The sequence below is a fragment of the Trematomus bernacchii genome, unplaced genomic scaffold (genome assembly GCF_902827165.1).
Source record: "Trematomus bernacchii unplaced genomic scaffold, fTreBer1.1, whole genome shotgun sequence".
Classification (NCBI taxonomy): domain Eukaryota; kingdom Metazoa; phylum Chordata; class Actinopteri; order Perciformes; family Nototheniidae; genus Trematomus; species Trematomus bernacchii.
In genome coordinates this window covers 12,256,240-12,275,072 of record NW_022987705.1, presented here as the reverse complement: position 1 = coordinate 12,275,072, position 18,833 = coordinate 12,256,240, and the positions used below count along the sequence as shown (strand labels likewise).

Here is an 18,833-nt window from a genome sequence, read left to right as displayed (position 1 = left end):
TATTTATCTTACAAATGAAATGTATAATGGAATTTAGGATTAATTTTTATAAGAAATACAATTAATTGTTGCTTAATTGTGTTGATAGATATGAAATATATTTATACTGATATCTTATGGTTAGATATTGGCCTACTTTTGCTACTGTTGTAGTAGGCCTACTCTACTTATACTATACTTAGATTTGTTTCCCATCATTTTTACTTATGACCACTGGTCAACAAAAGTAAGTCATGTCTTCTCTTCATTCCAATAATTTATTTGAAAATGCCCCTTTATCAGTGGTGTAAAGTAACTAGTAAGTACATTTACTCAAGTATATGAGAGTCTTGTCATTTACTTGAGTATTTCTATTTTATGCTACTCTATCATTCTATTCCACTACAATCCAGGGGTAAATGTTGTCCTTTATATTAATCTAAAACGGGCCGATATGCATAGTGAGTAGGCTACTTTTACTTTGGGTACTTTAAGTATATTTTGATGTACTTTTATTTGAGTAACAATTTCTAATGCAGGACTTGTAGGCTACTTGTAACAGAGTAATCCTACACTCTGGTACTTCTACCTTTACCTGGGATCTGAGTACTTTTTCACACCTCTGGTATTGTGATACATTTTACATTTTGCATGTTTGAGTGACTAAAAGACAGGGTAGGTAACAATAAAATGAACCGCTTTTTTGCTGCATTCTTCTTTTTCAATATTTTTTTTAATTAATATCTTTTCACTTCATTTGCTGCTGCCAGATATTCCCCTGTTTCCGACCGGCCCTGAACGCAGCCTCCTCTCCGTGCAGACAGATGTCGTCAACTCTCCCTCTCTGCAGGAGGAGGGATTTAAAATCTGAACTCCTGGATCACTGACGCAAGCTACTGAGCTGGATATTTCCTTTACCAAAGATGTACACAATTCAACACCAAAGGTCCCAGAGAATTAACTTTCTGTCACACTTTTTCGGTTGTATCTACTCTTTCTCGGACGCGCAGTAGTTACGAGTCAAGTTTTTTCTCCCTTCTCCTGGAGGAGGAGTGGTGGGTAAACTCCATCCATGCTCAGCTCGGCGGGGACAAGATCCACGGGGATGTGAGTTGTTTCGGCTAAAGGAGCAACTAGGAGACGGGGAAGTGAGGATACCTCGAGAGGAAGTAATACAGGGGGATTTGAGCCGAAGTTATGAAAATGACTGGAGCCATGGAAACTTCTTTCAAACTGGCTTTAAAGAAACCGCCCTCCCTCCGGACTGCAGAGGTAAACATATCTATCGTGGTTTTTTTTTTAATTAGCATCGCTTTGCTAATGTTAGCTAAAAATCAAACTGTTGCTTCACTTAGCTGGTGGTGGGAGAAGTATTCAGATCCTTTAAAGTAAAAGTACCAATACATTAATGTATCCAATGAGGTGGAAGAAATACTCAGATTGTGTACTTAAGTAAAAGTAGAAGTACCACAGTGTAGGAATACTAAGTAAAAGTCCTCCATTCAAAATGTTACTGAAGTAAAAGTACAAAAGTATTGGCATCAAAATATACTTATAGTACCAGTAGTAAAAGTAGTCATTATGCATATCCTCCCATTTCAGAATATGTTATATGATATATTTTGATTATAATTATTGATGTAATAATGTGTTTATCAAAGCTGTCATAACCTAGGTCATAACCTAGCTGGTGGATTTACTCCAGGTGTAACTAAAGTCTTATTTAAGTGTTGATTATATTTCACATCATTAATCCAAATCTACAGAGTTTCTAAATATATTAAATAAATGTAGTTGAGTAAAAGTAGTCGATTAACCTATGAATTGTAGTGGAGTACACATATAAAGTAGCAGTATGGAAATACTCAAGTAAAGAACAAGTAACTCACAATTGTATTTAAGTACAGTACTTGAGTAAATGTACTTAGTTACTTTCCACTACTGCATGTACAGTAGCTGTCTTTAGGACATCTTCACATAGCTGTCAGTGGAGTTTGACTGAAATAGTCCACAAGAGGTTGCTTGTGGTTTGATGTTATCATTATGACTTTTCAATACATTCACACGCTAACTACCACACACTGTAATTGACTTATTAACAGCCTGTAACTGAAACCACATTAAGCAGAAGTTTATTTTCTAGCTAGATTTTGGGAAACTTTTGCCAGCTGGGTACGGTTTATACGCAACTGTAACAACAGTATGTCTTGATAAAGTAGTTGTCTGTGAAATATAACACTGAAATGGAAAAGCCGAGACACAAAGTTAAAGCATACAGGACACTGTATCAGAGGCTTCAGTGGAAGCCAAACTGGGGCACAGGGGCCCAACTGAGACCTGGAGAGGGTGTCAGGCCTCTCCACCAACATGTTTGACACTTTTTTCACATCTTCACATAATTTATTGAAGGAATAGTTTGGTTTCTTGCTGAAGTTTGGGATAGCCCTCTTTAACTGCATTACATTCCAGGCCTGCATATACATTATTGTTAAACTAAACATAACACCACAGCTTCCCATCAGCAGGCTTATGCTTAAGCCCTGGAGTAGTTTGTGTAAACTTTAGCTTGAATGAAGCCAGTTAAATCAAATCACCACTGCTTTCTCATCCCTCCTTTTTCCCTCCTCCTTCCCTCCCTGCCTCCTCCCTACACGAAGCTGTGGAAACACAGCTGGCTTGTCATTGCTTTAGTTATGCTCTGTGTCCAAAAATAGCTTACACCGTACTCCCTTCCATGTTCGGCTGCTGGTTTGAGTTTTGAAGTGCAAGCACTTTTCTACAGTACAAAAAAATGTTTTATAAAAACCCCAGCCAGCTTTTGAAAAGGCCTCTTTTTACGGCTCTGATCCTCTGTTTGTTTGTGGGTGCATGCTGGGTAGAAAGCCTCTTTCACACCTTCATAGAGGGCTTTTGTGCACACTTGAACAAACCATAACAACTGTGTTTAGTCCACCAATATGTGACACATTCATAGCAGTGAAGTGGATCAGGGGTAATCAAGCACATGATAGGGAGCACTTTGATAAAGTAACTCAATTTAGCCTTATCCTCTTTCACTCTGTTCCTTCTTCAATATATGAAACCAGCATTGATATAGAGAGGGTGAAGAAAAACAAGCAGACTTTTCTGTGCAGTTATTCATAATGCTCAGGGTTTGGAGTACATTCATAAAATGCTTATTTTCATTACAAGGGTAGAAGTATGGCAGATCTGTGCATGTTATGGGACATTCCACATGTGATTTAGCTACACTTGAAACTATAGCCAGGTTCAGCTTGACCAAGAACCTGTGTGTCAATGTCATTTTAGTTTAAAACTATGATTAGATTCCAGGGGCGGACTGGGACTACAAATCAGCCCGGGACTCTCGACCGGCTAGTGACTTATCCGACCGGCCCACATCGTCCGACCGGCCCACTTCAGTACCGGCCCATCGGGATTCGTCCCGAACGTCCCGATGGCCAGTCCGCCCCTGCTAGATTCAGTCATGGTTTAAAAGCACTAAAAGTTCTCTCAATGCAAAAGTATGCCAAAGCCATTTCGCTGTCTCAGCCTGTTGACCATGATGAATTAAACAGACTGCAAATATGTACATAAACTTGGAGTAATTAGGGATGCTCTATATATATATATATTTTTATTCCACTATGTGTCAAAACATAATTTCCAACTAATATATGCAGAACATCAAGTGTCTCCTGTGGTGTATTAATATGTTATCATGCCTACTGTTATTGCAAAGGACCACACACATTCTGGCGGATGCCAATAATTCACTTCAAAGCAATAATCTGCCAAAACCAATTATGTTTATGTTCCATTATCATCGTGCATCGTAATGCAGCTCTCTACAGCAGACCTCTTCCTCTTCGGTTTTATTTACATATTCACATTGGTTACATTTTGCTTTGTTGGACCACCAACTACTATGTTTTTATAAATTAGTCTGGACTCTATTATACAAGTGTTGCTTTTAGATAAAGCCACTGATTTTGATATTGTCTACTTGGCTCAGACCTATTACAGACAATCCCCCGATAATGGAGTTACATGGCCAAACATTAGTGTAGGGACATTTCATAGATTTTTAAACAAACTGTACCAGACATTTATCTCAAGGTTGTCATACTGCTTTTGAATGTATAATAGGGCTGCTCGATTATGGCAAAAATCATAATCTCGATTATTTTGGTCAATAATTGATATCACGATTATTAAAAACGATTATCCATTTACTTTGAAAACATCAATTTATTGGAGAAAAAAAATGTGAACAGTATGTTTTTAACAGTTGATTACCCTGAACTTTAAGTATAATTCAACTGAAAAACCAATAAAAAAAAAAAAGTATTTGAAAAAGAAAAAAGAAGTAATAATAATAATAAAAAGATAATCGTTTTATTTCGATTACGTTGTTTTCGTAATCGTTGCAAGCCATAATCGTAATTGCGATTAAAATATGATTAATTGAGCAGCCCTAATGTATAGTGCTGCAAGTTAGTGCTTATGCTCTTAATATTCGTCTAAAAGCACCCACTGGAGGGTTCTTTAGCAGCCATTGTGGTCATTAAAACCAAATAATGACTATCATGATTAAACATAATAAAGGAAGTGCCACTTATATCAGATGAATGAAACACAAAGCAAGTGTTTCTGGCACACAGGTGAAAACTTAAAATATACGTTCTTAAAACAAAGCAGTATTTTGTGGGGATTAGTTTTTTGGCACTATTGTGTTGACAGTTTGAGTTTGAGTATATTATAAGCCTTTGAGTGAGGCCAACATTAGAGTCAGGTGAATTGTTTTCCCACTCGTCCTTCATTAAAAGTCTTTCTGGTTGAGTCAGCTATATCTGGAGAGTTTTCTTCGTGCTGTAGGTTGGTCTGTCTCCTGCAGATGTTTGGCTCGGTGGGAAATCTCTCCCGCCGCAGCTTTTCTGCCTCGTCAACCTTTCCCAGTTTGGTGGGTTTTCCGTCCAGCTCCCCTCTCGCTGCCCACCTTTTCTCGGTGCCATCCAGACGCTCCGGTGGTTACAGACAACAAATCACGCTGGGGGATTTACGGCGTTTTTTTTAGCATCGCCCAGTACAGATCGGACGTTTATGGGAATTCCAATCATCTCAAAGCCACAGGCTCCCGAGGGAAGGTGCAAATGAGGGAGAGAAAGAGAAACTCAGACTTAAAGCGGTGACTTGTTGCTTTTTAGGCAGGCAGTGGAGCTTCTCTGAGCAGAAGAGAGCAGGAGATGCAGAGCGGTGTGTGGTCTGAGCTGTATTCTTGGAGTGCATGCAAAGAGACATGTTTCAAAAGAGGCTGTGTGTGCTTCAGTTACCCAAGAGGGGGGTTTGCTCAATGCTGACACAGTTCACCAAAGTAAAACAACTGCTTAATAATACTGGTGTATTTTCTTAGCTTGTCTTTAACCAAATTCTGGTGCCATCTGCTCACAGTCAGCGCAGAGATGTCAGTCAGGGTTTGGTGTTTTCCTCTCTTCATAGGCTTTTAGCTTCCATTTACTTCCATTTGATTTGATTTGATTTGATTTGATTTGATTTGATTTATTGATTAAAGAAAAAAAGGTGCCGCAGAAAGACCATTTATCGCTATTAATATGACTTGGTTTTTCTCTATTTTACCGTCATTTGGTTATCCATTGGGTTGTGCTTTTATGTGCACTTTTAAGTTGCATTCAAAGAGTCGGCCATTCACACCGGCATGAGGAATTGAAAGGCTGTGTCAGGGAGATGTTGCTACATCAACTATACATTGTTTCTTGTTTTAAGCATTTCTATCAGCAGGGTTTTCAGTTTACTGTACAACATGTGCATGGTTGCTTTTGGTTTTACGACCTCTTTGCTTCTTAGACAACACATTTCTGACAGTGACCCTGAGGTCACGCTATGAGTTTGGTGTTGACTGTTTTAAGGATGAAGATGTAGGTCAGAGAACTGTGGGGAAACGACAATAAGTAGATCGGTGTGTGTGTTTTTGCAGACCGCGCTGTGTGTATGATTGCAGCTGGACATACGTACCAAGTATGCACACGCACAGTAGCTTAGTAGCTCAAATAGTAGAGGAAGTGAGGAACATGTCTGTGGTTGTTTTTAGAGATTGATTTTATGATTCAGGTATACATGAAAACATATCTCCAGCCCTATGTCTCGTCTGCCTGTGTAATGCTTCCTTCCTTCCTTCTTTTGTTGGCATCTCTTCAGCTGTGTGGCTCCATGTTGCCCGGGGCATCATTGTGTTGTTGTTATTAGATACCTCAAATACCCTCCGGTGCATTTTTATTTCACTGATTCTCACAACAGCATGGCCCTCCTCCTTTAGAATCAGGTGGAACTCAAGACACAATGTTCTCCCCCCCCATTAGATATTTTCAAATGTGGCACCTGATTGGTCACAGTTACATTCAAGCACATTTCTTTAAACACGGATAGATGTGGCGTCTGGCGACTATGTGATAAACAAAAATGCCCTTGGTTTAGCTCAGGCTAGTGTTCTTAACATTATTTAAGCATACTTAAAGGTGGGGTAGGTAAGTTTGAGAAACCGGCTCGAGATACACTTTTTGTTATATTCCATGGAATGCTCTTAACACCCCGATAGCAATGAATATCTTAAGTGCTTTGACAAAAAATCCATAACAAAAATTCATCTGTGGAAGCCGTAATACTGTAAAAAGTATGACCAATCATTTTAGCCGGCCCGGCTAAAATAACTGGATGGCCTACCTGCCTGTCAGCCTTCCATCTGTGCACAAACTTATCTCGTGCCCTCATTGGTCATGTGCGCGTTCGTGTGTGTTGGAGGAGGGGCTCTGTAAGGAAGTGGCAGATTTTTTCCGGCTGTGTATTTTCAAATTCTAGCAATCTCGAGTCGGTTTCTCCAAAATTACCTACCCCACCTTTAAGCCTCTTCTTTTTATTTATTGACATACATGAATTGTGTACTCCACATACAGTTGGAATAAAACAAAGAAACATTCCTGATTATGCTTTAAATCTGGTAGCATATTTTATTTATTTTTATACGTAAAGGAGAATAACAAATTGGTATATATATAAAAAAAAACTGTCCCAAATAATTACTAAGTAATACCTTATAATTGAAAATAAATAAAAATGATATTAAAGGGAAAAACTTAAACAAAACAATTAGGGATGTCCCGATCCGATCACGTGATTGGGGATCGGAGCCGATCACGTGATTTTCACGTGATCGGGGATCGGGAGAAAAAAATCGGGGATCGGATTTTTTTTTTTTTTTGTTTTATAAAATATTTTTATACATTTTATTTAATGTTACAAAACAAAAATGACCATGTTCACGTCTTAAAGTCATCCTGAGGCCTTAGTTTTGGGTTAAAATTACACAACATCATGTATGTGTTGCTTCTTTTGGGCTTGTTTTCATAGACCTGGTTGCTTATTTCTCTCAAATCTGGCAACAGAGTGGGCGCAGTGTCTAATAGTAGCAGTAAGCTAACAAGAGGCTACGTTCAGCTGGTGCCTCGGGAGTCGGGACAGAGAAAATGTCAGGAGTTTGGAAGTATTATAAAATTGAAAGCGAAGGCAGTGTAACAGCCAGATGCAATGTTTGCAAGGCGGAGGTTCCGCGTGGTGGAAAGAACAGAGCTACGTTCAACATGACCAATCTAATACAAACACCACCAACAACAACACGACGAGTACACAGCGGCCACTCAGGTAACGGCACTGAAACAACCGACACTTTCAGAGACTTTTAAAAGGAAAGAGAAACTACCCCAGAACAGCCAAGATAGCTGAATTCATCGCGTTGGATGACCAGCCGTTATCTGTTACCTTTTTTTTCCTCTTAATGCATTGCATAAAGATCGGATCGGGAAAAATCGGTATCGGCAGATTGTCAAAATCAAATGATCGGAATCGGATCGGGAGCAAAAAAAGGTGATCGGGACATCCCTAAAAACAATAGATATATTTATTTTTCTTAGACATAGACTAATTTGGGCTCATATTTGTTGGGCTATGTTTGAAATATACTTATATATGGTTCAACTTTAAAAATAACCTTTCTAGTGTATGCCATGTTTAATTTAGTGACAGATTTAAAGGTGGGGTAGGTAATTTTGGAGAAACCAGCTCGAGTGTGCTAGAATTTGAAAATACACAGCCGGAACGAATCTGCCACTTCCTTACAGAGCCCCTCCTCCAACACACACGAACGCGCACATGACCAATGAGGGCACGAGATAAGTTTGTGCACAGATGGAAGGCTGACAGGCAGGTAGGCCATCCAGTTATTTTAGCCGGGCCGGCTCAGATGATTGGTCGTGCTTTTTACAGTACTACGGCTTCCACAGATGACATTTTTTTATGGATTTTTTGTCAAAGCACTTAAGATATTCATTGCTATCGGGATGTTAAGAGCATTCCATGGAATATAACAAAAAGTGTATCTCGAGCCGGTTTCTCAAACTTACCTACCCCACCTTTAAGCGCACGCCCAATTGTGATGTTAAGTAAGTCCAAAACAACGTTTCAGATAGGATGAAACATGGTACAAAGTTTTAATTCACTTTATATAAGGCATGACAGTAGGATATTTATTAAGCGTTTATCTAAACTAACGATCCAAAAGAGTAAATCACATTTCTCCCTGAATTAATTCTGTTGTACTTGAGAAGGCTTTTCAACAATGGTCGTCCTAATTTAACTTACTGTCATCATTGAGTCCAATGTAATTAATATCAACTTATTGGATGTTCATTTGGTAAACAGTAACACTTATGGTTGCCAAATTTTAAATTGATAATGAATGCCTGGCAGAATGTTGATCCTTGGCGACAGTCAGACCAAGGATGAGTCTGTATAACAGGAAATAACATAATATTTACTCTTTGTTGCGACATGTTCAAAATTATGTCATACGCAGGTATTGTTGCTTCGCCTACATTTCACCCTCAGGACAAATTTGTCGAGCACACGCATCTTTCGTTAGCTCTGTTGTTATTGCTAGTAATACAGTTTTAGAAAAAGGATGGGTGTCAAGGGCTGAGCGTTGGTAAGAGCTTCTGCTTTGAACATTTCTCAGCGTTTTGTTGTTGTTTGGTGTTTATTTCTCACCTTGTCGGAAGAACTGTGGGCTAGGCAGCTGTTGATATGAAACTGACATAATGACACTTCCTGTCACTGGGGCAAACCTCAAACCACATTACAGGAGCAGGAAATGAAAGAATAGGTTGGCTGTGGGGCATTTAGACAACAGTAGTGTGTGCAAATGAAGAGAAAGGTAGGAGGTTAGATGGAAGGATGATGGAACAAGATTCAGACATTCCTTATTCGACAGACAGCTGGGAAATGTACTCTAGGATTGTGTGTATGAAAGGCTAAATAAAAAATAATTATAACTTTATTCATATAGCACCTTTCATCAAGATGCAGCTCAACGTGCTTTACAGAGCAAGACAAGATACATACAAACGATAACAATGAGTAGACATAAGGGTGGGTGTTTCGTGGTCCTCCAGGGATTGTGGGGATTGTACAGTTTTTGCGTATTGTATGAAAAACAAGTTGTTGTGATACGAGACAGAAACAGGGTTACAAAGTAAGAAGAGAGTGGTTGCAACACAGAAACAGTATGAGATTAAGACATGCTTCAAGGTATAGGAGGATATCACCTGAGATATGGCTGTGAGGAAGACGGATGAGGGAAGAGAGAGAAATGCTGGCTCTTAATCAAAAAAAAGTTGGCTGAGAGAGAGGTGGATGTGGAGATCAAGTGGAAGGAGAGAGAGAAATAGCCACAATCAAAAGCTGTGCTGAGAGAAGGACATGAGAGCAGACTGAGAGAGAAAAGTTTAAATTAAACTTGAGAGAGTTGACGAGGGCAGGAGCGATAGAAAGTGGGAGTGAGAGCTTGTGCTTACTTTATGAGGTGAAAGAGTGAAATTGAGAGAAGTGAAAACCGGGGGGAAAACCGACCGAGACTCATTACATGTCATAAAGCACCTGTGTGTGAGTGTGTGTCTGTGTGTGTGCGCGCTGTTCTAAAATTAACTTCTTTACTACAGCGCAGAGGGGGGAGATGATTGAAAACATATGTCTTGTTCTGTTTGACATTGGTTGCTACAAAGAACTCACTACTTCTTTTATTTTCAAGTCATGTCCCATTCGTCAAAATTATTTCCACCTTGATACCAGAAATGCAGGTTCCCATTATGGTTAAGCACATGACCGCGGTTAATTTTCAAATAATGCTAAAAATAATATGAATATGAAACCTTATTTGTATAGCCCCTCAAACAGAGTAAAACTGTGCTTTTACTTACAACGCATTTAATGGAAAACACAGAGAATGAGATGAAGTACAGACCAGCAATGTAACACTTTATAGAACACAGAGTAAAACAAACAGAAGTTCATAAAAACATAGATAAAATCACATTAAAAAACGTGATCAAAATATTTGGCAATTTGGCAGAATATCAAGCATGATTGATACTGATGTGGTCAAACCAAAAAATAGCACTGCCTTAAATACATAGATAAATGGTACAGGTGATAAGATGAACTATGACCCAGAAAGTCCAGCTCCCCCCAATCAGACACCAACACATTTTAAAGGGGCTTAAAGTGCTATTAGGCAAAGATCTAAAACTCTAGAAATAATGTATCTTTCTGACAATTTTGAGGGACATAATAGCACTGTGCCGTTCTTGTTAAAACTTTAAATATGGGGAATATTATGGGCTCAGAACAGTCTCATAATACACACATGCACACAGAAGGATTCACACTTGTATTTCAGGATCCACACTTGTGTTTTTCAATGCACACACAAATGTGTTCCGTTTCATATACATGTAAATAAAATCCAAATACAGAAAAAAGTTTTACATATGTATTTTTGATCCACACATATTTGTTTACCGTTTAAAACCTCTGAACCTGCAAACACAAACCGCTTTCTGTGCATGGATCGCTGTGCATTCGTGTGTGGGTTTTTTGAGACTCCCCTGACGGTCACCCGATTCGTACTTGTAATTTCTTTCATCTATAGCCAATCAGATGTCTCCTCCAGTGTAAACCAATCACATGAGCGCGCCCCCACGAGGGTAGGATTTCTTGCGTTCATGACACTTCATATACGCATTTTGCGCTGTCCGGAGCAGGGTTTCCGCGGACAGAATTTATTTTACCGGACAAATTTGAAACTTACCGGTCATGTTTCAATAATAATAAGAAGAAGAAGAAGAATTGTGTAGCAGAGTTTCCGTTAGCAGGTAATTACCGGACTATGACCGGATATGGCTAATAACACGGGAGTAAGGATCATCTCTTTTCCTCTCTCCCTCCCTCTCTCCTGACAGCCCGTCAGTTTCTCATGCAGCTCGCTAAAACTTCACTCGCGTATCCATATCGATCAGATCCAGCTCTCCTGATTGGCCTTTATAGAGAGCACCGATCAAACTATTAAGAGTGAATATCGGCCGATAATGACCGGCGGGGCTCCCCCCGTTGACAGTTCACTGTCTAGCACTGGCTTCGTAGTGCACTGATCGATTAGGCTAAGCTAACCTGTAGCTGCTCCCTCCACACTCACAACAACTTCATACAGACATAAATAAAGCAGCTGTATTCGCCATACAGGAAACACACATTTAAAACGGTTTTGCCTGCCGTTTTTGTGTACACAAGCATTCATTAATGGTTCGGAAAGTGGCACTGTACCTTAATAATATAAAGGCTTGTATTTGCGTGCATTTCCTGCTCGGAAAGTGGCAATGTACTGAGAGTGGAAGTGTCCTGAGATTAGCGCCTGCAGGCAGGCTCCATGGACCTGTCAGCTCCGGACAGTGCAAAATGCGTACATGAAGCGCTACGTCATGAACGCAAGAAATCTACCCTCGTGGGGGCGCGCTCATGTGATTGGCTTAGAATTGAGGAGACATCTGATTGGCTATAGATAGAAAAAATTACAAGTACGAATCGGGTGACCGTCAGGGGAGTCTCAAAAAACCCACACACGAATGCACAGCGATCCATGCACAGAAAGCGGGTTGTGTTTGCCGATGCAGCGGTTTTAAACGGAAAACAAATATGTGAGGATCAAAAATACATATGTAAAACTTTTTTCTGTATTTGGATTTTATTTACATGTATATGAAACGGAACACATTTGTGTGTGCATTGAAAAACACAAGTGTGGATCATGAAATACAAGTGTGAATCCTTCTGTGTGCATGTGTGTATTATGAGACTGTTCTGAGCCCATAGAATATGAGCTCCTTGATGTTTGGCTAATGCAGTGCGTTGCTAAATTACATTGCATTGTGTTTCAGCAGAAAGGAAGTTCAACTTTTTCGTGTTAATGTTCTGATACAGGATCCAAACTCTTATTGAAATGAATGAGTGTTTTCAATGCAGTGGTGATGTCTGTCTCATTGTGGCGTTTAGAAATTCAGCTTTGAGCCTTTTGGACTGGATGTTCACCTGCCTCAAAGCCCTCCAAAATATTGAGTTGTACTCTGTGACAAAAATTCTAAGCCATCTGCTGCATAAGGATTGGATTTTAATCAAATCTGAGTTACATTTACTAAGCAGTCCGCCAACTTTCATCGGGATACTAAAGATCGATTAAAACGAGTGAAAACAAATACAGGCAACAGATGAAGAAATGCAGAAATCACCCATTAGAAACAAAACAAAAGTTTGACAAAAGTGTGTTCGAAACCAGTTACTCAAAGAAAGATGCTGATGGATGAAATATCCACATCCAAGGCGACAACCATGAGTTATTTTAAAATTCAGCAGTCATTTTTTATCACATTGGACTGCAAACATACAATGATATATTTGTTGCCTATAGTTTGTTGCCTACGTCACCACATTTGGCAACATTTGTGACCCAAAAGCAAACAGAAATTCTACAAACATCTTCAAGCTGAGGCTGATTTTTCCCAGTGAAGCTTCTGTAAATCTAGTAGGACGTAAATGCTAAAAACACACACACACAGTACCAACATCAACAGAGCTGAATGTGCCAACAAACGGTTGAGAGAGAGTCTGACATTAAAAGGATACAGAGTAGTCAGTGTGTGAAACAGACAGAGAGGGGGAAGCCTGGGAAGATAGTGTGTTTGTGTATGTGTATGTTTGCACGTGTGTTTGTTGTTTAAATGGGTGAATAAACACAGCCTTCCCCTGACCTGGAGCACTGAAAGGTCTCCTTGTGGAGCCACTGAAGGCCCCTCCTAACTGAGCTGAACAGGAAGGCAGACGGACGTAAAAGAAAAACCAAAAACCATGGTGACTCATTTTGTGAGGAGTTTTGGGGTCATCTCTGCTCGATGGTTTGTGGTTGTTGGTCTCGCAGTCAGGCGACACCATTTCCCCCCCTATATATATTCCAGCTGCCTGGTGAGTCCTGAGAAACAGCTCCAGGGAGACACTGTTTGTAAAAACACACAAAACTTACCATTTATCACATGTGGTACTATAAATATATGTATATATTTTGTGTGTGATTGGAATATTTTAATGTGTCACAGAACGACTTGTCCTGTTTAATCTGCCACATTACATATTACAATAGAGCTGACTCTCTTAAAGGTGGGGTAGGTAAGTTTGAGAAACCGGCTCGAGATACACTTTTTGTTATATTCCATGGAATGCTCTTAACATCCCGATAGCAATGAATATCTTAAGTGCTTTGACAAAAAATCCATAAAAAAATGTCATCTGTGGAAGCCGTAGTACTGTAAAAAGCACGACCAATCATTTTAGCCGGCCCGGCTAAAATAACTGGATGGCCTACCTGCCTGTCAGCCTTCCATCTGTGCACAAACTTATCTCGTGCCCTCATTGGTCATGTGCGCGTTTGTGTGTGTTGGAGGAGGGGCTCTATAAGGAAGTGGCAGATTTTCTCCGGCTGTGTATTTTCAAATTCTAGCGATCTCGAGCTGGTTTCTCCAAAATTACCTACCCCACCTTTAAGTTTTATTTTATGAATTGAATAAATTGTATCTTAAATTAAATGCCCGAAATGTATTGGATCCAGCTTCTTCAATCAGTTTTGAAGACAACAATTTGGGCTTTGGGAAATGAATATGTGCCTTACTATTGATCAAGCAATAATTGAAGTCATCCGGGAAAAGAAAAGAGAAATTGATTTGTTTCAGTCTCACTTTTAATCTCATTACTAACATTGCAATAGAATGAAACAGTCCAGAAAGATGATTTGTCAATAGTTATAAGAAGTTGTATCTAGTGTTACAAACGTATCTTAATCTATGTTGTTTAGTCAAGTTTAAGTTTTTCAGTTAAACTCAAGCAGTTGAAAGGGGTAATGTCTAATAGCTTGGCTTTATAAAAATGACTTTTGAAGTCTGATCAAACCGCGAGCCACAACAGCAGCCAGGCTTTGTGTTCTGGGCATTGTCTGAATGTAAACACGTCAGCTTTTCCTGTAGGTAGCACAGTGTTCCCAGTTTGCGCGCATGTTTGCCTGCGCATGAATGTGCAAACAGTGTAGCGTGCGACTGCTACTGTGTGAGTGTGTGTGTGTGTGTGTGTGTGTGTGTGGAGTGCAGCTACATTCCAGGCAGGACAGCAGGCGTGAACAGACGAATATCGTCAGCTCTGACCTGTCTGGTTTGTAGGGAATGCACAGCGAGGCTACAGGTGGACTCCTTTTACATATCTCAGTCCACCAATGACAGGGTTACCTTGACATTTTGAACATCAGCTGATCATTTGCTTTCCTCACAATGCTAGCTGTTGTGTCGAATAAGGAACTCACCTTATGTGAGTAAGATTCAAGGACCGTTTATTAACATTCTGCAACGCTTGTTGTCCAGTCCATTTAATGGCAATATTTAGCTACAACCAAAGTGAATAGGATTTTCAAGGTGTTTTCAAAAAAGGCTTGGATATAAACTGAAGCTTAGAATCTCGGTTTGAGTCCCAAATTCTGCAGTTTTACAGTGGATTTTCTTTATGGAAATTAGAAACTATTATGATGTAGACTTTCTTCAAAACAGCATTGAGTATTGATATCATCGCTATTTCATTAGTTGTAAAGGTCGTCTTTTTCCACTGAGACACATAATCATGAGTAATCAATCTAACTTGTAGTCAAAAAGGATATTACATTGACTTTTTAAATAGTTCACGATTCATTTCCTGTCCTAATGTTTCAGCACTAAAATGGCGTGATACCAGGAATCCTTCAATATTGGCTCTTTAAGCCAAGAAGCAGCCTGTGTAACAACCTGTTGCCTCACTACTCGTTTTAAAGCAGTTTTTATGACCTTGCAAAACTGGTCTGGAATGTGTGTCAAAAAAAAAAAAGCTGCAGATACCTCCTGCTGTGTGTCTGAGTGTGTTTGAGTGTGCCATACTGTCTTAAATGTGCTTTTCACGTCAACATTTGAACATGTTTTTTTACTGTTCAAATGTATTTCTGAATAATATCAGAAAAAATGTAATTAGCATACATATTCTTTAAGAATGTTATCATAGCATTACACATTTACACACAATGTATCTCCATTGTTAAAACACAACTTTCTCTACATGAAAGGAGGGATATATATTTAAAATGACTGAAGTAACACATGATAATTCAGTGGCAGACTTCAGAAAGATTTCCGCACAGCTCTTCTTTACTGCACACATTGAACCAATTATCAAAATGGAGCCACAACATGATCAGCATTTAATCTCAGATGAATGCATTACTCTTATAGGCAACAGCACAATAGTGATTTAACCCATCCTCCTTTATTTAATTTATCTATGCTGCTGCAACACAAACAATTTCACAAATTGGGATCAATAAAGTACCATCTTATCTTAACTTATCTTATCTTATAAAAGTTGGTGCATGTACTGTTGGCAAATTGATATCGTACTCTGGTGCTTACACAATTATATTATATATTTTACTTTACGGCAACTGCGTTTTCCTTTATAACCAAAAATGTTATCGTGAACATTGTAGGAACATTTTCAGTCTGGTGAGGTACATCTCGTTGGATTCTCTGGTAAACGTGACAGCTGTTAGTACTTTTCTGAAAGTAGAGTGAGGGTAGATATACTGACTTTCTGAGTATCACTAGTGCATGCAAAGTCACAGAAAATCGGCCTGGTCGTGGAGTCCACAGAGAGCTTTATGTCCGCAGCTGCTGTGCTTATGGTTATGTTTAAGGAATTGACAGAATCTGGCTGAGATTTCCGTTTCACGTCAAAGCAATTGTGACTGGCAGCACATTTACAACTCTCTCCTTTTATTAGCCATATGTTGGCTATTATCCATATAGTGTTACACTGTCCTCTTGCATTTTGTAAAGCTATGCCTTTGCATTAATCCTTTGCTTTAGGAATAAAGCTTATAGGGCTGTGTGATTTTCACCATAAATACCAGAGATCATTTTCATATATACCTTTTGGAATTATGAATTAAACTATAGCTTTTAAAACCCTCTTTTTTTCTTCGCTGAAGAAAGGCTCTTTAACCACAGATTCAATGTCTCTTGAAAAAGCACATCATGTCTAAGAGTTACATTTATTTAAAATGTTCAATATTCTGTATGAGATAGAAAGTAAAACACTTTTCTTCTGATTAAACCCCTGAATTCGGCCGTGAATCTGTTGAGACAAATTGGCATAAAGCACTAAAAGAAAACGCTTTTCAAATCAAGAGAAAGTAACATTTGCATTTTACACTCAAAAAAGCTTCACATTCACAATAATTGAACTGGGACTAATGATGGAAATATTGTTTTTGTACCACTGAGCTCTATTGCGGAGTTTAACCCAGAAAATACTAGCGGTCAGTTTCAGTCTGCAGTCTGAACAGCAAAACGACCCTGATCCCCGCCCAACTATCTCTAAAAGCATCAAAAAAAGCATTTGCAGGTTACAAAAATGCAAAGAAACAGTTTCAACGTGTAGCTTCTTGTTCCTGCATCTCTGACCTTCAGCATCTTGAATACTTTTGTTGTGTTCTGATGTGGCGAGTGTTCATAGAGCACAGGCAGTATATAGGTCTCTAAACCCCTCCGAGACTGGGCTGTAGTCAACGGCAGTAGCATTCCTTACGGTAGCCAAGCAGTGCTCATACACCGGGGAACACAACCTGGAAAACCAACTGATGTGCTTTTCTTATTCTCTTATTCTTGTCTTTATTTTGCCCATGAAGATGTCAAGAACGGGGCAAGGTTGGAGCACCAAGTCTCTCCAGAGGCCTGAGCTATTGACAGTTATGCAGTCTGTTGAGATGAGTCAGGACTTTGAAGACTGAAGATTAAAAATGCTTCTGTGTGGTGCGGTTGTGCGTCATTTCCTCTGTGGGACTTGTCTATGAGTTGTGTAAATACAGCGGCACACACTGATATAATGAGAAGGGACTGAGTGGCATGACTGATTCAGATCTACCAATTACAACTGATGTAGGTCCCTCTCACGTTTCCATTTCCATCAGTACATTTTGTATGGTGATAAGTCTTCCCTATATATTTTTTTACAAACAGTTACTAGGCATAACAAGTACTTATCCAAATATCATATCATGTTAGTCCAAGCTCTTTAGTCTTATCCTGATGAAGTCATAACGTCTGACTTAACTGGTGAATCTGACAAACAATACTTGGTTTTTGGACATCTGCCTTTTTTAGAAACCACGTTGTAGTCCTACGACTCGTATCTATCCATTCAATTGTTGTCAAACAGATAAATGAACTGAAAAGAAAGTTATACAATATAGGTAGATTCATCTAGCAATGGGTTTTGGACACCAGTAATCTGTCGTTGTTTCTGCCTAGCATGCCGTTTCACACATCAATTGTTACCTTACTATATTTGTTACAGGTAATGTATCCTGAGTTAATGAATCCAACAGTCAAGTAGATCACAAAACCATGACTTCCTGCTCAGATGTAACTAGCTCATATTCTGATAGTCTGCATCAACGGTCTCATCCTATCCATTGAAATGGACTGGCTGCCAGCTGCTCCTATTGAGTGCGATTCAATCAGGAGCGCCGACAGAAGCAGCGTTTAGGAGGCCCCATGTTTGGCAGATCCCACTGTGGAAACACTGAGTCACCGTCAACATCACAACAGAATCCCCACGCTGCACACTACCGTCTCCCCCAACACCTCACCTCCTCCTAGACAAACCAGGGTTCTAATATTATAGCAGCGTATTACTCAGTCATAGTCAAGTTCAAAGTAGTCCACAGGCATCTTTGGCTTTTTTTCATTGCCTATTTGTCCCTTTTATAATTGGTTTCTTTAGAGTTGTCTATACAGTTTCATATGCCGTTCCTACATTTCCTGATCTTGTGTAGCTAACCATATCAATGCAAAACATAGTAAACTTGTGCTAGCAAGCAGATGTGTTTTTTTGTCACACAACCTTTCCAAGTCTTCCAAGAAATATGTTTTCTTCCGATACGGTCTTTGCTTAATCCTTAAACCATATGAACTCCTCCTGTCTTAACATGTCTTACACACACTCAATGCAGCAGTTAACCTGTTCTTTTAAAGCAGGGATACACTAATCTACTGCAGGTGGGGCTAACTCTGGAGCTAGAGCTTGACAACATTCTTGTGTGATAGATCCTCTGCAAAACAATTTGCGCCCACTTCTTACATATTTAACAAGAATGAAGCCAGGCTGGATATGACAGATTCCTCTCTTTTCTACCTCGTCATTGTTCAGTTCCTGTTGACTGAGACACTCTTACCAAGTATAAGAATTCAACATACAAACAATACAAACTCTTCGAATATTTGCTCCTTGGTTCGTTGATGGGTTTTTACATTTCACGTTTCCGCTGTACATGGTACAGAAAT

General features: G+C 39.3%; 1 protein-coding gene across 1 annotated transcript in view; it reads left to right on the top strand.

Moving 5' to 3' along the window:
* Positions 1 to 857: 857 nt before the first annotated feature.
* Positions 858 to 18,833, top strand: part of rapgef6 (Rap guanine nucleotide exchange factor (GEF) 6) — a 144,362-nt gene continuing 126,386 nt past the window's right edge. Inside the window, exon 1 of the mRNA XM_034139958.1 lies at positions 858 to 1,251. Within this exon, the coding sequence (XP_033995849.1) occupies positions 1,177 to 1,251 (75 nt within the window). The 5' untranslated portion in view covers positions 858 to 1,176. The remainder of the gene's footprint in view (positions 1,252 to 18,833) is intronic.